The 20,707-nt window shown below is 34.6% G+C and overlaps 1 protein-coding gene across 50 annotated transcripts in view; it reads left to right on the plus strand.

The window, feature by feature from the left end:
• Positions 1-20,707, plus strand: part of RIMS2 (regulating synaptic membrane exocytosis 2) — a 448,206-nt gene that overhangs the window by 212,479 nt on the left and 215,020 nt on the right. For 48 of the 50 annotated variants that reach the window (XM_027657142.1, XM_027657165.1, XM_027657167.1 and 45 more), the window contains one exon: positions 19,535-19,602. In XM_027657142.1, coding sequence (XP_027512943.1) covers positions 19,535-19,602 — 68 coding nt within the window. Of the gene's footprint in view, positions 1-19,534; positions 19,603-19,718; positions 19,928-20,707 lie in introns of all 50 variants that reach the window. The other 2 variants (XM_027657189.1, XM_027657190.1) reach the window with 1 other exon arrangement.

Genomic DNA, 20,707 nt, shown 5'->3' on the forward strand with positions numbered 1-20,707 from the left:
CAAAGTCTGCAGGCAAAACAGAGTTTGTGGAGTGGTTTTGAAGACTGCCTTTGTTACTAAGTGTATCTAGGATGTGGAAATCTGTAGTCAGTGAAAAATTATTCATTTTTCTCCTCTGTTTGTTGTGACATCAATAAACAAACATCTGCCCTATGGGAGCCCCATAATCCTCTAACTCAAGTCTTTGGGATTAACCACCTTTTATCTGAATGTATTTCTGTGTCTAATCTTTAGTCTTTTCCATGTTCTGGTGTTTTTTTTTTTCCTGCTAGTCTTGGTTTAAGCATTGCCCTTAAGAAAAATGATTTTAATGTAACAGCTGTGTTGTAAGACCTAAGTACCACTATTAAGAACATTTTATTTTTTCTTCTATGAGTATTTATACTTCTCAGCAAACAGAGAAACTAGAGCTTTTGTTTGTTTGTTTGAGGGGAGGAAAAAGGCTATTTGTGACAATTAAATTTCAAAAAATCATTCTGACATAGGATAAGATTGGATCAAACAAAGGACTCATGTTCACAAAAGACATTACATTAGGAAATTAATAACTTGGAACCTTTATTTTATGGACAAAAAATTATGTTGGTTTGCTCACAGTTTGTTCACAATGGATTCATTCCCATGGTATTTTGGCAGTAAAACACTTAGCAAGTTATTTCCAAATGGTGATACTAGCATGGTGTGAAATTATATGAAATGATATGAAAAAAATTAATAATGAGATAGTCAGAAAGTGTCTGGCAACCTGGGGAGTCAGAGTCATACAGCAGAATCAGTCTTTGCTTTTTATGGCACCCTAGTAAAGAAAGGGGGATAAAACATTTGGAAGGGAGAGCAGAGAGAAGAAAAAACTAAAAGTGGTAGCAAGGAAAAGGAAGAAAAATAGAACTGTGTGGACCTGGGAAGAGGCATTTGCAACACAGAGAAATGGGACACAGGGCTGATCTAGGTCTGCGTAGTAGGATAGGAGGGCAGTAAATCCGGGCTAACACCCGAGGTTTGAACGTAAGGCTACAGAGTTGCAGTGCAGCAAACAGAGCGATGCTGAAGTTAATGCCTGTCATTGACATAAGTCCGGCTGCTAAAATGACTAAAAGCAGTGCTAATACAAATCCTCCAAGTTCTCTCATGGCTGCTCACTGAGTGGCCAGTATAAAAGAAAAATTCTGATTCTGAAACTTTGAATCTTTTGTTGCAATTACAACTTCTTAAATACTGTTCCATTTTCTTGAAGCCCAGGGACAGTTTGGTCAACAAATAGGATCGGATGACATATATTTTTGAAGAGAAAATGAATCATAGTGGGGGTGAGGCATATTTTTTACTCTGAATATTTATCCTTTTGCTTCTGGTGTATCAGATCAAAATAATCCCATCGCCAGCTCAGTGATTAAAATAGAGATAAAAATGAGCAGTTCTGCGTACAAAGAAAGTAAGTGCATACTTCACTTACTTCCTTCTTTCTTTTTAACATTTGAATGATCAAGTTTTGAGAGAATTTAGGAAGCAAAATTTGCAGTTTATTTCCCTCAAGACTGTTAGATTCTATACTCTTAAATAAATCTATACAAATTCCCACTATTGTGTTCTTCCTTACTTTACAATAAGTGTGGTAAAACACTGGCACAGGTTGCCCAGAGAGGTAGTAGATGCCCCATCCCTGGAAACTTTCAAGATGAGGTGTGCTGGGGCTCTGAGCAACCTGATCTAGTTGAAGATATTCCTGTCCAGAAGATATCCTAAAGATATCCCTGTGGAGGGGTTGGACTAGATGAGTTTTAAAGGTCCCTTCCAACCCCAATTATTCTGTGTTGTAATATGTTTGTATTTTTAAACTATTCTGAGATATAAGGGTGAAATTTTCTGTACTGGTATTAGATGAAGAAAATAGGCAGGTATATAACAGTGGCTCTGATGAATCTGTAAATCCATGTTGAATATTTCAAAACATTTTTTTATATATGAAATTAGTCCATTATACCAGAGATATTTTATCTGTTAAAGCCCTCATTGCAAACTTTGAAATTGCAATACAAATTTTTTTTTATTATTTCAGAAGGAAAAATGTAGTAAGATCCGTAAAGAATAACCAGAAAAATCCAAAGTTTTACAAATATGATAAAAACTGCTTTTTCCATTTCTTAAGCAGTCAAGTCACTAGAAAAAAGCAGATTGTATACTATGCAATAATCTAAGCTTGCTAAACACTTTACCTAAGTGTTTTTGCTTACATCTCTACAGTATTAGACAGAATTTACAAGTAAAGAAATAGAAAGTAAAGACAAATCAGAGAACTTGACACCAACAAAGCATTTCCCATTTCTTAGTACTTTGTTCTGTGACCTTCATGATTCATAACAAAATTGTTTTCATATATAACTCATTATGTTCTCTTAGTGGTAACTACTATTATTATTTGATTTATATGTCACATAAGTAAATTAGAATATGGAGAACAGATAAACTCTGAAGTTACTTTCTCATTCAATGTCGAAATTCAGAAAAGAAGCAAAGTGTTCATAAAGCTTATGAGATTGTATTCTTAGCACAATATATTCATTTAATATCAGTTGTTTTATATCTTCTTTGGCTACAGCTGAAAGTGGTTTTTTTTCCCTCTGAAAAATAACTTTAAAACTGGCATCTTAGTGAAAACACCTGCCATCCCTGTCAAATCTTTTTTTACCGTGCTTCTTGTAAACACTCCAGAGAATTGGGAGAAGGAGATGGTTTATTTCTCAATCCCAAATACCAGCAAAGTTCTATTTGCAGAGCAAGTTACAGTTGGAGTTGTACAAGCTTGAAGAGGCTCTTGAGGAACAAGTTGATTTTCCTGTGAAAACAATGACAAGAACTGCCTTTTAAAATTGCAGTGTGGGCAGATTTCATCCAGAAATCACTGAGCGTTCAGTGTGGAGCACCACATTTTGTAGTCCCTTTCAGCTGAGCAATGACTGGAAATCTTAGTTCTATTTGTGATGTTCATTGGCAACGTTTGCTTTTTGTCTGGGGCAGTCACCTTTGCCTTTTTTTGAGCGAAGGTGACATTCTGAAGATCTTGTTTTGGGAGTATATGTTATATGAGTTTCTACTTATGCCAGCTCCTAAGAAATTAGATGCTAGATGTCTTTTACCCAGCATCCTATTCAGGCATTTACGATACTGCAAAGAAAATGGCTGAAAAATACTACAATTGAAAGTGGAAATCCAGCATGGGAATTGAATGTGATACCTAATGCTGACTTATTGAAAGCTCTTCATTAAAATATGGACCTTGCTTTAGGGAAAAATACTTTTTGCATGTAGTTGAAAAATATTTCCACTCATAGAAAATTGAATTTGCTTTTCAACTTGAAATGTTAGTGTGTACTGTTATCCATTATCCTGAGCCATAATGAACAAGGTAGAGCAAAGAGCAGAATATGCAAGTCATGAATTCAGAAGTCAGCTGAGAATTCCTCTATTTCCTCTGGAGGCATTTGTATGGATTATGGTTATCTTTTCAACTAAGTGTAATGTCGATGTACAGTCAAAGCTACAACTTTAGTGAACCTTTTCATACCTATAATTTACTCCATATTCTTCCAGTAGCTAACAATGTGAAATTATATGATGACATGAAATAATAAGAAATACATTCCTGGAAATAAGAATTGAAACTGTATGACAATATTTTAAAATGCTGACTGTTGATAGTAATGATGAAGCAGACTGATAATACTATCATTTTTCTTTATCAGCTACATTGTGTTCTCCATAGGGTGCATAAAATCATGGAGATTTTTCAGAAAGTTTTAGTGGTAAACAGGCTGGGGATTTATGTGCGTTGCGTGCAGAAGAGCTAAATAATAACATACTCTATGTAGAACTGATTAACAAAGTAGTATTCAATATCTGAAAAGTATGTATTGTTTTAAAGTAAGCAGATCTTTTGCATGATGAAGTTCTGGAACAATTCCACTAAGTACAGCATTATGTACTTACAGAAAAACCAAGAGGTTTGTGAATTTTAACATAAGGCTTTTGTAACAATGCTACTTTGCACACTCCAGCTTAGTATAACTCATGTGACACTAGTCACCAAAGGCAAATTGTTTCAAGCTCAAAAATAATTAATCTTGATAGGTAAAAGTGACATATTCTAATTTTTATTTTATTTTATGAATTAAAAAATGAGAAATTTGTATATGAAGAAACACCTTGGCCATTTCAATTCTGAAAAAAAGAATAAAGTGTTCAGTGTATTTAATGGATATACTTCCATTTGAATCATCATTATTTCTGTGATGTTAGCAGAAGACAAAACAAAAAAATCCCTATCACATTTATTTAAAAGGGCTATATCTGTATAAAACAAAGCCAAGTACTTTCCTAAGCCAGAAGAAATAAACCACTCCATAAATACAATGTGAGAAATGCTGACCAGATTCTTGCTTACATCTGTAGTTGCAATGCAATCTGACAACATTCTGGCTGATGTCAAATATGGACATGATGTTGTTAAATAGAACACAATACCTGCTAAGGTGCAATGAAGCTTTTTTAATATTGAAATTATTAATATCAAAATTGAGTAAAAAAGTATGTACGTATACCCCCAAATATCATAGCTGAGTTTATTTATTTTTTATTTATAGATAGGTTGAGTAATTTAATTTGCATTAACTTTATGTGAAATACCTGACCTAGGCAAACTTTTAATGTAATTTCTTTCTATTTCCCTACTTATCGTACTAAAATGTGATTTAACTCAAAAGCAAACAAGAACTGTAAATAGGAGCTTTGTAAAAAAATTGCTGGTGTAAAAAATTATGGTTACTCTTGAAAACTAAATTCACAGTGTAACAAAATAAGATTCTGCATATCAGCCTGATGAATCTGAACCCTGAGCATTTACCTCTGAGAAGGCATTTGGTCCTTTGTGCACAGAATCAGAGCCCATCTCTCATTACTTCTTCCCTTGAACTGGAATCTGGATGCAACATTGTTGGGTTTCAGAATCATGTATGAATTTAAAAATTTAAATAACCAGATTGCATGGTCAGATATACTTTTGCTTCCTGAAATATTTGCTTTGTACCAGTATCTTTCAGATGATTATCCCAAGGTCCTTTTTCAGCATCTGCCTTTTTCATTGTAGGGAATGGATATTATCTGGAGAAGTGAGACATATTTATTCTTATTAAAAGAGCCTGGATTGTTTTAACTGTCCAGTTTTTTAATGGTCTTTTGCAGAACACTCATCACAGTAGTATTTGAATTGCTTACATTCCTTCCTTTATCTCTGTAAGTGGAAGAAAGCTCTATTATCCTGATTTTATGGACTGGAAATCAATGGATCATTGTCAGAACAAAGCTCAGCACTCAGATCCCTTACATTTTAAATTCTTTGCTCTTTTCTTTTTTTGGAAGAACTGAAGATCCACATTTCAGTTAACCTTTGTTATAATTTTTAGATTTCAGTTGGGGGTCACTTGCCAAAATTTCAGTTCTATTCAGATACAAAGCATTTAAACAAAACAAGAGATCTAATTTTTTTCGCCATTCATTTAACTTTCCTCTAACTGCCAGGCTTGTTCTTTGACTTCTCAGTATGATAGCCTTCTACCTTTTTCTGGGTCTTGTAAAATTTTGCAAAAATTAAAATCTTCTAAATTCTCAAACTGTGATACCCATTTCACTCTTTTCTATTAGCAGTTTTTCATTCCTGTACATCGACTGTATAACCCTTTTTCTATGTTCAAAGCTTTTCTAAATTTCATCTTTTTACGATTAATCTCTTCTGGCAGACTAAGTAACTGAGGCAATGTACAAGACCAGGGCTGGGAACAGGGCCTGAAGTCTCCAGTGTGGAATGTCTGCCTTTGTTATACAGTATTTGAGGAAGGCCAATCCATACCAGTACTTTCTTGTGCTATCTGCCCGCTGGTTCTCCTGATGAGTGCCTTTAAACCGGGGAAAGGGCTTTGGTCATGGCATCTACCATACCCAGTTTGCTGGTTACACAACAGTTCTGAAGTGTTTATTGCTGGAACAGGCAGCTTCCACAGAAGCAAAAAAGTGCATGAAACTTGCCGAGTCAAATATTTTATTATGACTGTCATAGATGAGATAGCTCCCGTTCCTCAGTGTACCCAGGCTGCTAAAATGAGGTCAGTGGTCATTTTGATCTTCTGCTACACTGTGGGTTGGTAACTCATAACCTGTGGATTACTGTGAGATGTTGCCTGGAATGCTTCCTTGTCTTGTTCAGAGACACAAAGAATTAAACATGAAAGCTGCATCTGGCAGTGAGAAGACTATGTCATTGCACTACCTCGGGAACTTTTCCCATGGTTTGATACAAGTCAGGACAACTGTTGTAGCTGAGTAAGATCGTATCCGGAGTTGTCTTTCTCTAGATTGCATCACCTATTTATTAGCTCCCGTATCTGAATACACAATGTTGATTGCATGGGGCAGAGTTTTTGGAGACAAGTAAAAAAGGTTGCAAAGGACACTTAAGTTAAAGGCTTTGAAGGATCCTATTGAACTTTTCCTATTTTCCCTAGGAACAGGCGAACTTCTACCAAGTTCTTGGTGTGTGCAATACCTGAAATTAAAGAAAAAGTGCAGTGAGTTTTTTACTTTTCCGACATTGGAACAATCTTATACTTGGAAATATATGAAGGTCAGGGAGTAGAAGACTTTTTGTTACCAACGTTTGTTGCTTCTGACTTTACTTCAAGAAATAACAAATTCCTTATTATGCTTTGCTTATAAAAGAATGGATGTTGCAAAAACAAGCAAAGAAGAAATTTACAAGAAACTATTCTTAAGAACATAGTCATTTATAAAATTGGGGGTTGGAACTACATGATTTTTAAAGTCCTCTCCAATCCAAACCATTCTGTGATTCTATGAAACGTAGAAGCCATTTTCTTTTGCATAAGATCTCATTTGAAATCAAAAGGAAAAAGAAAAGTTGCTGAATTGTGGCAGAGAAGCAGTTAAAATCTGTAACTGTTTTCATTGAGACGTCTAGTTTGCCAAGTTGTTATTCCCAAAGCGTTATCATACTTGCCAGTTCTTTATCGGATTTGACAGAGGATGATCTAAAAAAAAATAGGCAGGAACAGCAATGTCACCCTAAAAAGTCATTAACTGCTTGTGTTGTTTACAGTGTGTAGCTGTGAGTACAGCCAATTCCACATTTGCTAAATCATGTGATATCTCTTTATTTCAACAAATTCATTTCTATGTTTGCAAAAACCTGTGTATTTCTTTATTTTAACAAATTCTAGAATGAAAATTACAAAATCACAGTCCATTACAAAATGTATAGTAAAAAATGTTAATAGTATCATTATTTGTATTTTCAATATTACTAATCAAAGTTTCATTTAAAGCTAATTTTATTTTCTTGAGATAGACACAAATAGTTCGAATTTACTTGCCTAACAGTAAGCAGCAACAGAAAAATACTGAGCTTAAAATTATTTCTAATCACAGTAAAATATATAAAATATTATCACAAACTTTTTTTTTAAAAAAGGCAGATCCAGGCAGTACAATATTCTAATCATAATACATTTATTATAGCTTATTTATGCTTTACTTTTTTATAAAATCTTCACTCTGACAAGGACTGCAATTCTTACAGTACAGCAAAGATTTTGTATGGTATTTTATCTGTGCTGAGCAGACACAGGCAGAAAAGAGTGTTTTGGGGAGTCTAAGAAAAATTTGCTGAGCAAAGTTCCAAGGGACTAATGGATGCACTTCCAAGCATTCACTGCCAGATTTAAATCAGGAGAATGATCCATCTGTTGTTTACAAGTTCAACTGGCCATATCTTTTAAGGTCATTGTGTTGACACCTGTGCCAGCTGGATCCCACACCTATTTTTTTCGCATCTGAGTCCTGTACGTAGATATCAAGAATGTGTGATGAGAAGATGCTACCTCGTCGTTTTACTTTAAAATTAAAATCAAAACCAACCAACTAAACCTCAAAACACAATCAAACAAAGAGAAAATTATTTATATGTAATTTTCCTATTTCTTGCTGTGTTTCCCCATCAAGGACTTTCAGTTTCAAACTACACAGAGATGAATAAATAGTTTATGAGTGAAGTGCATAAGGCTCTGGACAGGTGATGGAGATAACACGATGCATTTCATTTGCTGCTGGTCTTCTTTAGGTAGAGCAGGTTAGTACAATAGCAATTTATCTGAAGATGAAATTGGAGAGTCACATGGCAAATATAAAAAACCCTTTCATTTGAAGGGTTGTGGTAATCTGGATAAAGTATATTGTCAGGGAAGGTGTACACCTAAGGAAATGAGAAAGGGAGAAAGGGAGAAGAGGATGGTATAAAAATGGCTGCACCACAAGTGTCTTACACAATTCTATCTGAAGTCACTTGGTGGATTTTGGTGTTATCCTTGGTGTCACTTGGTGTCATCCTTGATAAATTTGTAACAAGAATAAGTTACTGGCCTCATTTGGAGCGGTATAGTCTCTGTGTTTACATTACAAATGTTCAACTTCTATTCTATGAATGTAGCTCTTCTACTTGGAGAAGAGTGGTCCAGGCTCTGCTACACAGTTTGTTTGCTTCTGAAAATTTCTTTTGATATGAGCCACACAAATTACACTGGCTGAAGGACTGCTTTTTACAATGAGAACCTTCATAATTTAGGACCTGATCCAATTTATGGGGTGGAATTTTCTACTGGTTTTGCAGGCATTAAGTATTATTACTTTTTTTCTCCTCTCACCACAACTTCCCAGAAATTTAAAGATGAGCAAGTATAAGATGTGAGGGGATTTTTCTTGAAAAGTAGTGGAAAACACTGACCTTTTGCTTAAACTCATTCTGGAAATATTTAGCCTCAGGAGATATATTTTTGGGCAATTGTGATCATATAAAAACAGGATGCTAAGATTAAATCCCTTATGTAACTTTTATTGCAGCTTCAACTACCATGAAGGCTATAATTATGAGTGTAGTTCTTGTTGATTGTGAAAAGGTCCCTGAGCAACGTGCTTCTTTATGTATTCAGCAAAATGAAGTAATTACAGAGCTAACATCAACTATTCTTCTGTGGAGCCTCTTCCATTGTTCCATATTCTTTTGAAATAGTGAAGACACTGAAAATTACAGTTAAGAAATCTACTTTTTATCATTAGGATTCAAAATTAATTTTTGAATGTTAATTGTATATATCTCTCTCTATATATTACTTTAACAATCTTACTCTTATATCTCCACAACATTTTATTAACCATATTGGTTCATTTTGAAGAACATCCTTAGACTACTTTTGTTCAAAGGAAGTTTCCATCCAGCTTGTATACGCAGACATGAGCAGTCCTAGATGGATGTTGGGAAGATGATTTTTTGGTTTACTTGCTTTGCTTTAATCATATAATAAAATTTAATGTTTATTTGATGAGTAGATTTTTATGAATTCCTGTCATTTACTTAGAATGAGTATAACAGGGCTAGGAAAAGGCAGAACTACAATGCAAGAAGTTATTAAAGAAAAATCAAGTCTTGTATTTCTAAAGTTTGGCACTGAAAATTGTTTGTAACATTTCACAGTGTTTGATGCTATGTCTGTATGTCAGCAGCTCATTTTAAGAGGGTAATTATAGCATTTCCTTCATTTCATTATGCAGACAATCCACAAAGAACAATTCATTGAATTTAACGCTGACTCCTGCAGAACATGCTCAGAGCACCAGAGAAATATTCTAAGGAGAGAAATAATTTTGGATTTAGATCTGCATTTAGACTTTCTTCAGTAACTAATGAAAGGGGTCATTAACTAAAGAAACAATGTTATTGATTAGTTACTTATTTAATCTTTTTTCCGTGCATAAAAAATGATTGTGGGGATTGGGGGCTTTACCATCATATTATGAAAGATTACACATTCATACATTTGTATAGGGACTAAATGAATGCTTCATGGTAAGCTTAGTCTCAATCATCCTTACTTTTTAGTATTTAATTTTGCATCCTAACCTTCCTCTTAATGTAATATGTATGGGAATTTTCCTGCATGTACATTTAAACGTATACATGAGCAGAATAACCTTGATGGTGTTAAGGTGTCTTAAAAAACAACCATGGTCATTGGTATTTTGGTTTTGCACATCTGTTCTTTAGACTGTTAACCAGGTGTAACAGGTCATTGCTCTGAACTGATTTGATTATATAGTATCATACTGTCAAGCCTGTGCATAGAAGATATGAAACCAAATTAGGCAGTTAATTATGATTGTTACTTCTGAAATCCACTGGAATTCTATTTGCAGATTTTCTGTTCCTCTTTAAAGAGGTATTTCGTTCAAAGAAGATGGTTTGACAAAAATAACATGTAAGCAAACTCAAAACAACAGGTGTTTTTACATATACCAAATTGCTGTCTTCATTGTGACTACTAAAGGGGAGATCAGTAATTAATGATCCAATTACTAGTTTACAAAGGCTTTTATTGCAGTGTCAAGGTGATGAAAAACCCTCTTGCACTGTTTTTTTTGCTGCCACTACAGCTTACTGAATCAGCAGATGCACAGCATGTTTTTAGACCATTTATGGCATGTGTACTGCCAGGGACAGATGATACTTTGGATTTACTGCTGTGATTAAACTCTTGCTTCTTAAATCAAATCATATCATTTTAACAGTGAAATGAACGTATGTTGTGTTTCCTGCAGTTTAGTTTTGAGAAGGTAGCAGGTTAAAAATTACACTTGTTTAGATAATCAGAAAGTTATTGGTATTCCATATGTGAAATGTTAGATCAGGTTAGATGTTTTTTGACTATTTTACAAGATTGTTTCACTTGAAAATTTAATTTTTTAAAAATTTATTATTATCGTTTTTGTTGAACTATTCAATTAGAAAAACAGACACATTTTTTATGTATTGGTTATTTCATACTGAAAGATCACAAGATTAGTACTTGTTAATATCACTTTTTGGTAGCAAGATGTCAGTGATCCTGAGTGGAATTAGTGGAGACAAAAGAAAAAGATGTGATCAATTGAACAGCTGGCCGATCCTCAGTCATAATATGTGGATGGCTGTTGGGCTGATGATGGAAATTGATTCTAGATAATGGTGTGTCTCTGATAGGAGACATCTCTATGTTAGTAATGTCTCCTTTTGTTAGGATTAGGTCTACATGACTTTGGGAATAAAATATAGAAAACTATTATGAATAAATATGTTTCTTTAAAACTAAGCTAAGAAGATTTTCTTTCCTGTTCACTATTTCAGCTTTACTTATGATTGATTGTTCTCTTGATGAAATTAAGACATGAGTACAACTGACATGTTGAGTTTATGTCCTCGTTTGTGAATTTGACATCATGCCTCATGAAGAATCCGTTTCTTTGCTGTATTTCATGGATTCCCATTGTCTTCACTTTGCAAATTTGAGGCTTACTTAGTAATTAATATATACTAATTCAAAGTAGCTTAGGGTTATTTTCTGTAATAATTAGTGTTGACATCAAAACAGTAATGCTTGAGAGTAAATAAGTACGCAATATAAGGTTTTTTTCAGGTGTTTTTTGTTGATTTATTTTTTCTGTTGCTAATAAATATTAGAAGGAACTATGCATGTAGAAAGCATTACTATAGACTCCCTACCAGCAAATGTTAATTTCTAAAAGGAGTTAAAATGCACTGCTTAAACACTGCCCCTCAAAGGCAGGGGGCTCATATGTCTGTCCAAATAGAAATATGTTCACATTTAGGATTCAGTATGTGTCCATTAAATCCTTTGACCCTGAGACTTCCAGTTGCCAGCCTTGTTGGAGATACTCTGACAGTCATTTTGGCAAAGTCACAACTTCAGGATGTAAAAAAAGTATATGTCTGTGCAAAAGCTGAGTATAGAGTAAGCCAGCACAAAGTGAACTGCATAATCAAATATGCCTACTAAAGCTAAATAGAGTTTCCCTGAAGCTACTTATTTCTTCAGTTTAACCAAGCCTCCTTGGGTGAGTGTATATAAAATGGTAATGAAAAGTCTGATGGTAATAGGTACCATGAGCACACAAGACCCAAACCTGTTTCCTAAACTGTGAGCTATTTCTCACAAATTTCCATAGTGCTCCAGTTAGGAGCTGTGTTCACTTCCAGGAGGCTATAAGGCTCGTTTCCAACTGATTTGTCAGGTTTTACTGTTACCTTGCTGTTGGCAGCAAGACAGTTGAATTTGCCTGGACTATTTTCAAAGTTTGAGAAAGGAATTCATTTTGCACATGCAGATTGGTTTCCAGTTGTGCAACAGCTCCAACACATCATAGAACCACTGGATCTTCTGTGCTTCCTTAGCAGTGGTTTTCCAAGGTGACTCATTTTTCTGAGTCAGTGATTGTGGAAACGTAGGGTTTTTTCTCATCTTCCAGACACCAATTAATTCCTGTATTTGTTAGATCCAAGAACTCATTAACTTTCAGTAGATTAATCTATGAAAAGAGGTGTGTTCATTGAGCACTACCTGGGCTATCTGGTTTTAATTGACGAGAATATCATCTCAATGTTACATAAAACGGAGCTGTTGAAACAAGGGCCAGATATGGGATTCTTTAATGAGATTAACAGGTTTTATTCTCCCCTGCATTACTAGTAGTGCTTGTTGCCTCTTTAATGGGTCCCTCGTTCAGATGTAGACAATCTGGTATTGCTGATGCTGGTTCCAAGCCTGAGATGGTAAAGAACTTGCACGAGGCTGTTGGTTGCAACCCTAAGGTGAAGGGATGCATGGTTATAACAGATAAGAAGGGAAGATATGTGAGGTCAACCCACGAGCGTATATATTGTCTTTGCAGATGTGAATAGGGAAGAAAAAGAAAACTACTGGGTCTGATTCAGAAATACTGTCTTATGTAAGATTTCCAGTATTGTTTTCTTTTGTATTCTCCTGAAAATATTTCCTTTTTCAGGCATAGGCTCAAAAGTTCCTACTGAAAGAAGGAAGTAAAAAAGTGAAAATGCTACAAGTAAGGTCAAAAGTAATTTGGAGTCAATATCTTCCTAAGGCAAAATCTTAAAGACAGTCACACAAGAGAGAAATCCATAGGATATCACACTTAGTTTGTTTCAGATTTTCCTGATCTTACTAGACATAGAGTAGCAGGGAATAAATGACAAACGTGTACAAATCTGAAAAACTTGAATAAGATAACAACTGGGATGCCAGTATAAAATTTCTGGCTGTTTCCCATAAATTCTTAATAGTACCAGTCCATTTTCGTGGTGGTTGAGTGTGAGTTTTTGTGCTGGATCATGATGAAGGCTGTGTTGTGACATACAGGGTCACACTCCAGGTACCATATGAGAGACATGGTTGTAAGTGTATAAGGTCATTTATTTTGTGTGCTATGCAGTGACTGGAAGCATCCCTTCCAGTGGGAGTCTGGTGAGTGTTGACTTCTATTAAGAAATTACTCCAATAGCTTTCTACAGAAAGTGGGCAATTTATCATACAAATGTATTTGCCATATTGATATGCTTTCTTTCAATTTATTCCAAGGAAAGACATTTATCAAATATATATTTGACTAACAGACTGAGCCTAATTTTGTTTTAGAAAATGTAATTTTGAAGAAAGTTTTTCCTGGAGTTTAAATCCTTCCAGCAAAACATACTTCAAAAAATACTTCCAGTAAATATTCTTCTATTAATAGTGATCCTAAGTCTCAGGCCCAGAAAGAGAACAAGAAAGAACTAGACAAGCTGCAACCCTGTCCCCCTTTACATTACATTAACCTTTCTGTTAAGAATAATGTGTTTTCTCTTAAGCAGTACCTGTAATAGTTGAAAGCAAGGTTATATACTTTTTGAAGGTAAACCAGGATCTTTAATTTTGCTAACGTTTTCCCCTAAACAATATCACTTACAAAAAAAAAAAAAATTCAAGATATTTTAAAATTCTTATTGAATAACCCATGTGGACCAGAGATGTTTCTTTGGTAGCAATATCTCTGTTCAATGCCAGCATTCTCCCATTGTCATCATTCTTTCCACATGGGTATGCATTGTTTTGTGCTCCTGCCTCCCCCAGTCTATTCTCTCACATGCCTTGTGGGATGCAGCACTCTCCTATTCACAGTATTCTTCCAAGTCTGTAGATTCTCTTTTATTTTATTCTTTTTTGGCCATTAGAAATTCAAGTGCTTATGGATGTTCACCATTAACAAGGGCAGTTATGCAAGATCACAAAAAATCGCTCTTAGACCCTTTATCATGTGTAGTGGTCCTATAAATCTGCAGATTCATATATGAGAACTGGGATTCCGTCTGATTAAATATAAACACCAACAAACTCGGGATCTACACCCAAGCTAATAATGTTGACTTATTTTACAGTCATTGAATGCGCTTCTTGAATACACTTCTTGAATTCATGTCAGGCCTAAAGTGGATATATAAAGTAGGCCTGATGAATGGAGACAAGAGTAACTGGTTTAGATGTAGAAATCTAAAAACTACATGAGGTGATTGTGGATGTCTCTACTTTTCAGGTGAGGGACACTTTCCTACTTATTACAACAATCTGCTAGTATTCTAAGCTCCACATCAGAAGTCTCTGCTGAACTGTGCACAGTGATTTTCTTAGTGCTTATGGCTGTCAAGATCCTGTGTAGAACCATGATTGCACTATTTCATCTTTGACTTCTCTTAAACATTGCAGCACTGAATCTCACAAGCAGTTCATAGTCTGCTTTCTCAGAGATCTGACAAAAGGCCTCTCAAATCTTTTGCATTTAATTATCTGGTTGCCCTGAGACTTCCCTTCCCCTTGTAGTAAGGCTATGCAGGCCTTTACATACAGCTCCTAGCATAGTTGCTACTGATTTACATAGTCGGGGCTAAGTACAAACATCAGAGAATGCTCTACAGTTTCCTTATCACTAGTGAAGATTGATACATTTTCCTCCTAATTGCTGCATTCCTCTGTATTGCACATATTAAAAGTCAAGACTGTATTTCATCTCCTTTGCATAAAGAACAACTTCTCTTTTTTTTGTTTTGGTAGGACCAGATCCTTCAGATATTTTCTTAGGCTGTTCCATGTTGAAAGTTTACAAATTCAGAGGAATAATTATTTCCCAACAAGAAATGTTGAAACACATGATAGGAATTTTCAAAGCCTGTTATAAGACGTGCAAGAAGATGCTTCTTTTTGTTATCATTGCTCAAACTGCATTAGTGACTGTGTTGAAAAATATTTCTGTACTTAACATGCACCAGACAGCTTTGCATTTGTTTCTGCACCAAAAGCTAGCATGTCCCTGAAGTGTCCAGAGCTGACAAAGCAATTGTTTAAGCTCTCACATAATCACCTCCAGGCAATTCTGGCTGTGTAGCTCCTCTTTGGAGTCACCCACTGTGTGGCAGTCTAGATGGATAGTACTGCAAGCACAAAGATAGTACTGCAAGCACAAAAAGTAACCTCCTTAAATGAAAGTTCTTTAATAGCTGTAGTCCACTTTTTACTTCTCTCCAGAGCCCTTCTGGTACAGGGCTGCACTGGGAGCCTTTCAGTTAAGAGGAGGATGAAGAGGCAGTAATGTGCTCACCTCACTCTAGTCTTATGCTGAAAATTAGCTTTTGAGGGGAAGTGTATTAAGTCATTTGCAAGGTTAAATTGTTTGTAGTTTTGAGTAATGACATGTGTGTACCATCATTGGCTCAACTACCCAGTATGTAGTATGTGTTCAGTACACATTATGCAGTCAGGTAAGACTTCTCAGGTAAGAATTTAAAGTTATATGACCTGTCTTTTTTGGCAGTGAGATTTGAACTTGAGAAAAAAAGGTTTTTGGTTTATTTGGTTCAAAGCAAGATGATGTTTTCAGTTTACTGAGGGAAACACTTTTCAGTTTAGATGGGTCCTGGGTTAGTTAGAAAGGGCTTGGGTCATTCTTATATCCTATGTGAAGATTTTGAGCACCCTAGAGCATCAGAATTACTCTGTATGTGTAGAATAACCAATTAAATTGAGTGGTTTATGTCTAAACTATTTGGAAAATGGGTTTGAACTTGATCATGAACTTAGACAACACTCAAAGAGTAGACACATACAATGTAGATTACATACAGATTCCTTAATGTCTTACGAAAGATGCTCAATTACCATATTTCTGTGTGGCAAAGCCATTCTAAGAAGGAAAAAAAAAATAAAATCCAAAACATTAAAATATAGGGGAAACAGAAACTGACTGAAATTCTTTTAAAATATACACTGACATTTCAAGTTTTTGTTGCTATAGGAAGGTCCCATTGCTGTGGGTTCCTGGATATGGAAGAAGAAAATATTTTCCTCTGCCTGTTTGGTTTTGTCTAAAGAAAATAAGTAAAACAAACCAAACATCAGTAAGTTTACAAAGGTTTCAGCTTAACACCATTTATACAGAACAGCTAGGCTGCTGATGTGATTTTTCTCCCAACCTGATTCGTTCATGCAAACTTTTCACATACAGATAAAGCTCATTGACATTAATAAGAGCAGATCTCACACATGTCCTTCCTTATATCCGACTGCACTCCTGGACTCATGAAGCATCTGAATGATCATATAATGATATTGTCTCAGATTGTATCTTGCGTAGTAATATATTAGTTCCTTTTTTGTGAAAGATGGCTTTGATATTATAACATATATTTTATCAGCCAGGTGGTATTTTTTTCCAGAGTGATTACTGCTTCATAACCTAAATGTACATATTCTTAATAATAAGGCATCTTCTATTGTGGAAGAGAAATATCTATGAGAGCAGCAAGTGCATTCTCTGGGACTCACAATTAAAACTACTGTGTCTTTGTTACAGAAAGATTACGGTTTAACAATTTTTCTTGTAGGCAAAAAAGAAGAACAGGATTTCAAAAAACACTTACCCAGACAAGATTTTAATATTTATCATACTTGTACTGAAAAATTTATGTCCAGGGATTTTATCAAGCCATTCATTGTAACTCAAAAGGTGTGGTTATACTAAGCCATACATACCTCTCATAGAAATGTATTAAGCTACAGGACTTCCAGACAGCCATCCTTTATTAACTTCTGTACTATTTAGGCCTGTAACTTAGATCACTTAATGCAGTGTTAAGGGCAAAATCCGTAAGACCTACAAGGGCTTTGTAATTTTCTAGGACAATTTTTTTGAAACATATGAACTACATATTTTAATAGAGAAAATAATACAGATAAAACCAAAAGTCTTTGGATAGAGTTGTTACTTATTTTCATTTAATTTTCATTTTATAGATACCAAATAATTAGTATTTACTCACACTAAATGAGACACAACTAAAATAAAAACAAAGTCAACTTTCTGCATATTGATTGAAAAAGAGAAAGGAAAATGTTAGAGCAAGAAGTGGGAGTGCTTTGGTCATGCAACAGGTTCAACTTTGCGAGTGTTCCTCTGTGCAGGTTTAGGTTAGGGCTTATCATTTGATGAAGAGTAAATGTTTTTGCAAAATAACTGAGTTTTTAAAAATATAAGTAATATCTATATGTTAATGCCTTGGGTATGCTGGGCTAAATGTGTCCAATCTTTAACACATATAGTACGTGGATGGACCATACATTAATACCCGTGTGACAGGACTCTTGGCATAAGCAGAAATCAGTTACATCAGAAGATGAGCCTGGGACTAATGTTTAAAGGCCCCAGGTAATATGTAAAATAGGTAATACATAGACTGGAACTCTTGCTGTCGTCTGGTTATCTCTAAATGTATATTTATGAGGAAGAGCTAGATCTTCATAAACTCACTGATGATTTCACTCAGTACCCCTGAAGCAATGTCTGGAGGCAGAGGTAAGACTGGAAATTCCACGGAAGAAGTACATTTAGCAAAATGTCATTAGCTTTCAGAAGAATATTTCTTTCCCCTTTAGCAGGATAGCCATGCTTTTATCTGTAATACAGTCAAGATGTTAACATGCATGGCAAAGAAGTTTTTCTATGAATTTCCCATTTTTAAATTCCTTTAAAATTCCTTTCAAGAATCAAGAAGCATAGTTAATGGATTTACAGCAGACCTAAGTATACGTAGAAAATATAAATGAATTAGAACTTCAAAATAATTTTATGAGGTCATTTTAATACTGTTTTTATGAAAGAAAAGGCTATTTTATACACTAGAATATTTCTGCAATGTGTAAGAGACAAAGTGTTCAAAGTGTCTTTTTGAAAATAAAGCCTTTGTATTCTGAATATTTCCTTCTTTAAAATGAAAATGAGACTTGATTTTTTTTCTTTTCATATAGCATATGCAAGTCTATATATTAGGAGAAAACGAGTGAAAAAAGATTATATTTTTTTATGGTACATATATCCCTCCAAGGGACTATATTTTACTTTTCTAAAGACTTGTTAATTACATTTCACCACCTCACTGGTGTAGTTCCAAAGGAATAGGTCGAGTAATGTCAAAGTAGGATCTTAAGTAATGGAAATAAAAAAATATTGTTTGTGGTCTGTACTAAAAGATCAGAGCTACTTTGCTCTAGTGTTCTTTTCCTTATGAAATTTGGTAGAAAACTAAACATTTGTTTCCTGCATACAGTATTATAAAATATTATGTAGCATATAGTAACAAAATATTTTTCATGAAACATGTAGTAACAATGGTGAGGAAAAAAAAAGAGAAGTTTAATAATGCAAAATGTGTGGGCATAATTTACAGTTGAAAGTACCTATATGAAAGAGAATGTTTTATTAAAATACATGAGTCATTCCCCAATTCTACAGACAGCAGCATAATTTAGGCCTTTTATTTAAAACTGTTTTTCAAACTCTTCTTTCTACCATGTATCTGCCATGTAGGTTAAATTCTGATTCTATAAAATATTTATTTATTTTGTCAAAACCCTACACATTCCCAATAATAGAATTCTTCCTGATATTTAACAAGTAGACAAAGCAAAATTAATATGCTTTTTATTCTAAAGATATTTTTTAGATTTATTTTTCATTTAACCTTGCTTAAAACGTCATCTACTGTACAGCGAATGCAGAGTGCCATTGCTTTAAATATTTTATTACAGTGATTAGAATAAATACTAATTTGTGTTAGAAAAGTAAAGAAATACATTCCTTAAGACAGAATGGTTCCTTTGATTATAATGAAAATTCATTCCATATTCAAATGCTTTCCCTTATGGATATCCCCTTAGAAATACAATACAATTTGCCTTTTCATTTAATTTACTCTAAGTAACTTTGTAGGGATAGTTAAAAACTCTGAATCGATGATGCTTTACACTGTACATAATTTTGTGCTCACGCAGACACACACAAACTTGTCTCCTTCCTCAATGTTTTTCATATTCCATGTACTCTCTTGTTGGAGCCTTAACTTTTTCTTGGAAGCCCTTTGCAAGTCCAGCTGGAAGAGGTTATGAATCAGATAGGATTATCAGAAATCTTTACAGTTTTACTGTGTCTTTGTCTGTCCTTTCTTTCACCTTTCCTTTACTGCACTATCTTGTCTGTCTGATTCTCACAGGAGACATGGATTACAACTGGTTGGACCATACGTCTTGGCATAGCAGTGAGGCCTCCCCAATGTCTTTGGTGAGACATGTGGAGCCTTACCATTTAGTTTCCTTTATCATTTCACATTTCCTTAGTTTTATTTACACCTTTGCATGTTTTCTTTTTTGTATCCTTTTTTTATCCCACACCTATAGGGGACAGTCAAAAGGGAAAAAGAAAAACTAGTGAGCAGGCAGTTTTGTCGGATTCTAACACCTTATCCGAGAGGCAAAAGAAAATGGTGTGCTTTGGTGGCCACTCTTTGGAAGAGGACTTGGAATGGTCTGAGCCTCAGATAAAAGACTCTGGGGTAGATACGTGTAGTAGCACAACTCTAAACGAGGAACATAGCCATAGTGAGAAGGTACTGAGATTTTGGAGCCTGCATTTTAACCTGCTCATTTGGTCTTTGTTTGCTCTCTGTCACTCATTAAAATAGTGCATAAAATAAAAGATAGGGTGTTTCTGGAGATATTATAGCATTTCTTAAGGTGCAGAAAAGAAAAACAAATGAAAAGTCTTTGCATGCTTGCAGCTTTTACTGTTTGGCAGCCTAAGAAAAAAAACTGAGAGGCATAAAGGAATGTTGTTGTTATCGTTGCAAAATAGCATATCATGGTATTACCTTAAAGCATAAAGTAATTAACAATAAGGATTCTACCAATTGGCTTATTTGATTTATTATGTTCAAACTCCTGGGGCTGAAATTAAATTAATAGTTTGAAGCCCAGGTGAAAAAGGGAGAAAATTGGGTCTCTCTGCACAGAAAAGTTGTTTTTCTTTTTTCCCTTTCACTGTCATGGTTGTTCATTTGTTTTGTTGCCATGCAATTTTTGTGCAGTATTGTGCAGAATTAAAAGCTTTGCCATCTGCTTTGGTATATTTTATTTTTGCTTTCTGTTTGGTGGAGATTACGATAAATCTTTTTAGAGTTATTAGTTGTAATGGGAGCAGATTTATCTGTGCCTGCTAATTTTGCATGAAATAGAGCATGAAATAGTGTTTTTCTGTGAAAAAGTACTATGATTACACAGAAGAAAGTCTTAAAAAATTATTAATTATGCCAATATACAAGTATAACTGTGCCCATATGTAGTAATGGAATAATAATGTTCACTGTAGCTGTGCTTCACATGTGAAGTAA

The sequence above is a fragment of the Corapipo altera genome, unplaced genomic scaffold, assembly GCF_003945725.1.
Source record: "Corapipo altera isolate COAL_440 unplaced genomic scaffold, ASM394572v1 52b, whole genome shotgun sequence".
NCBI lineage: Eukaryota > Metazoa > Chordata > Aves > Passeriformes > Pipridae > Corapipo > Corapipo altera.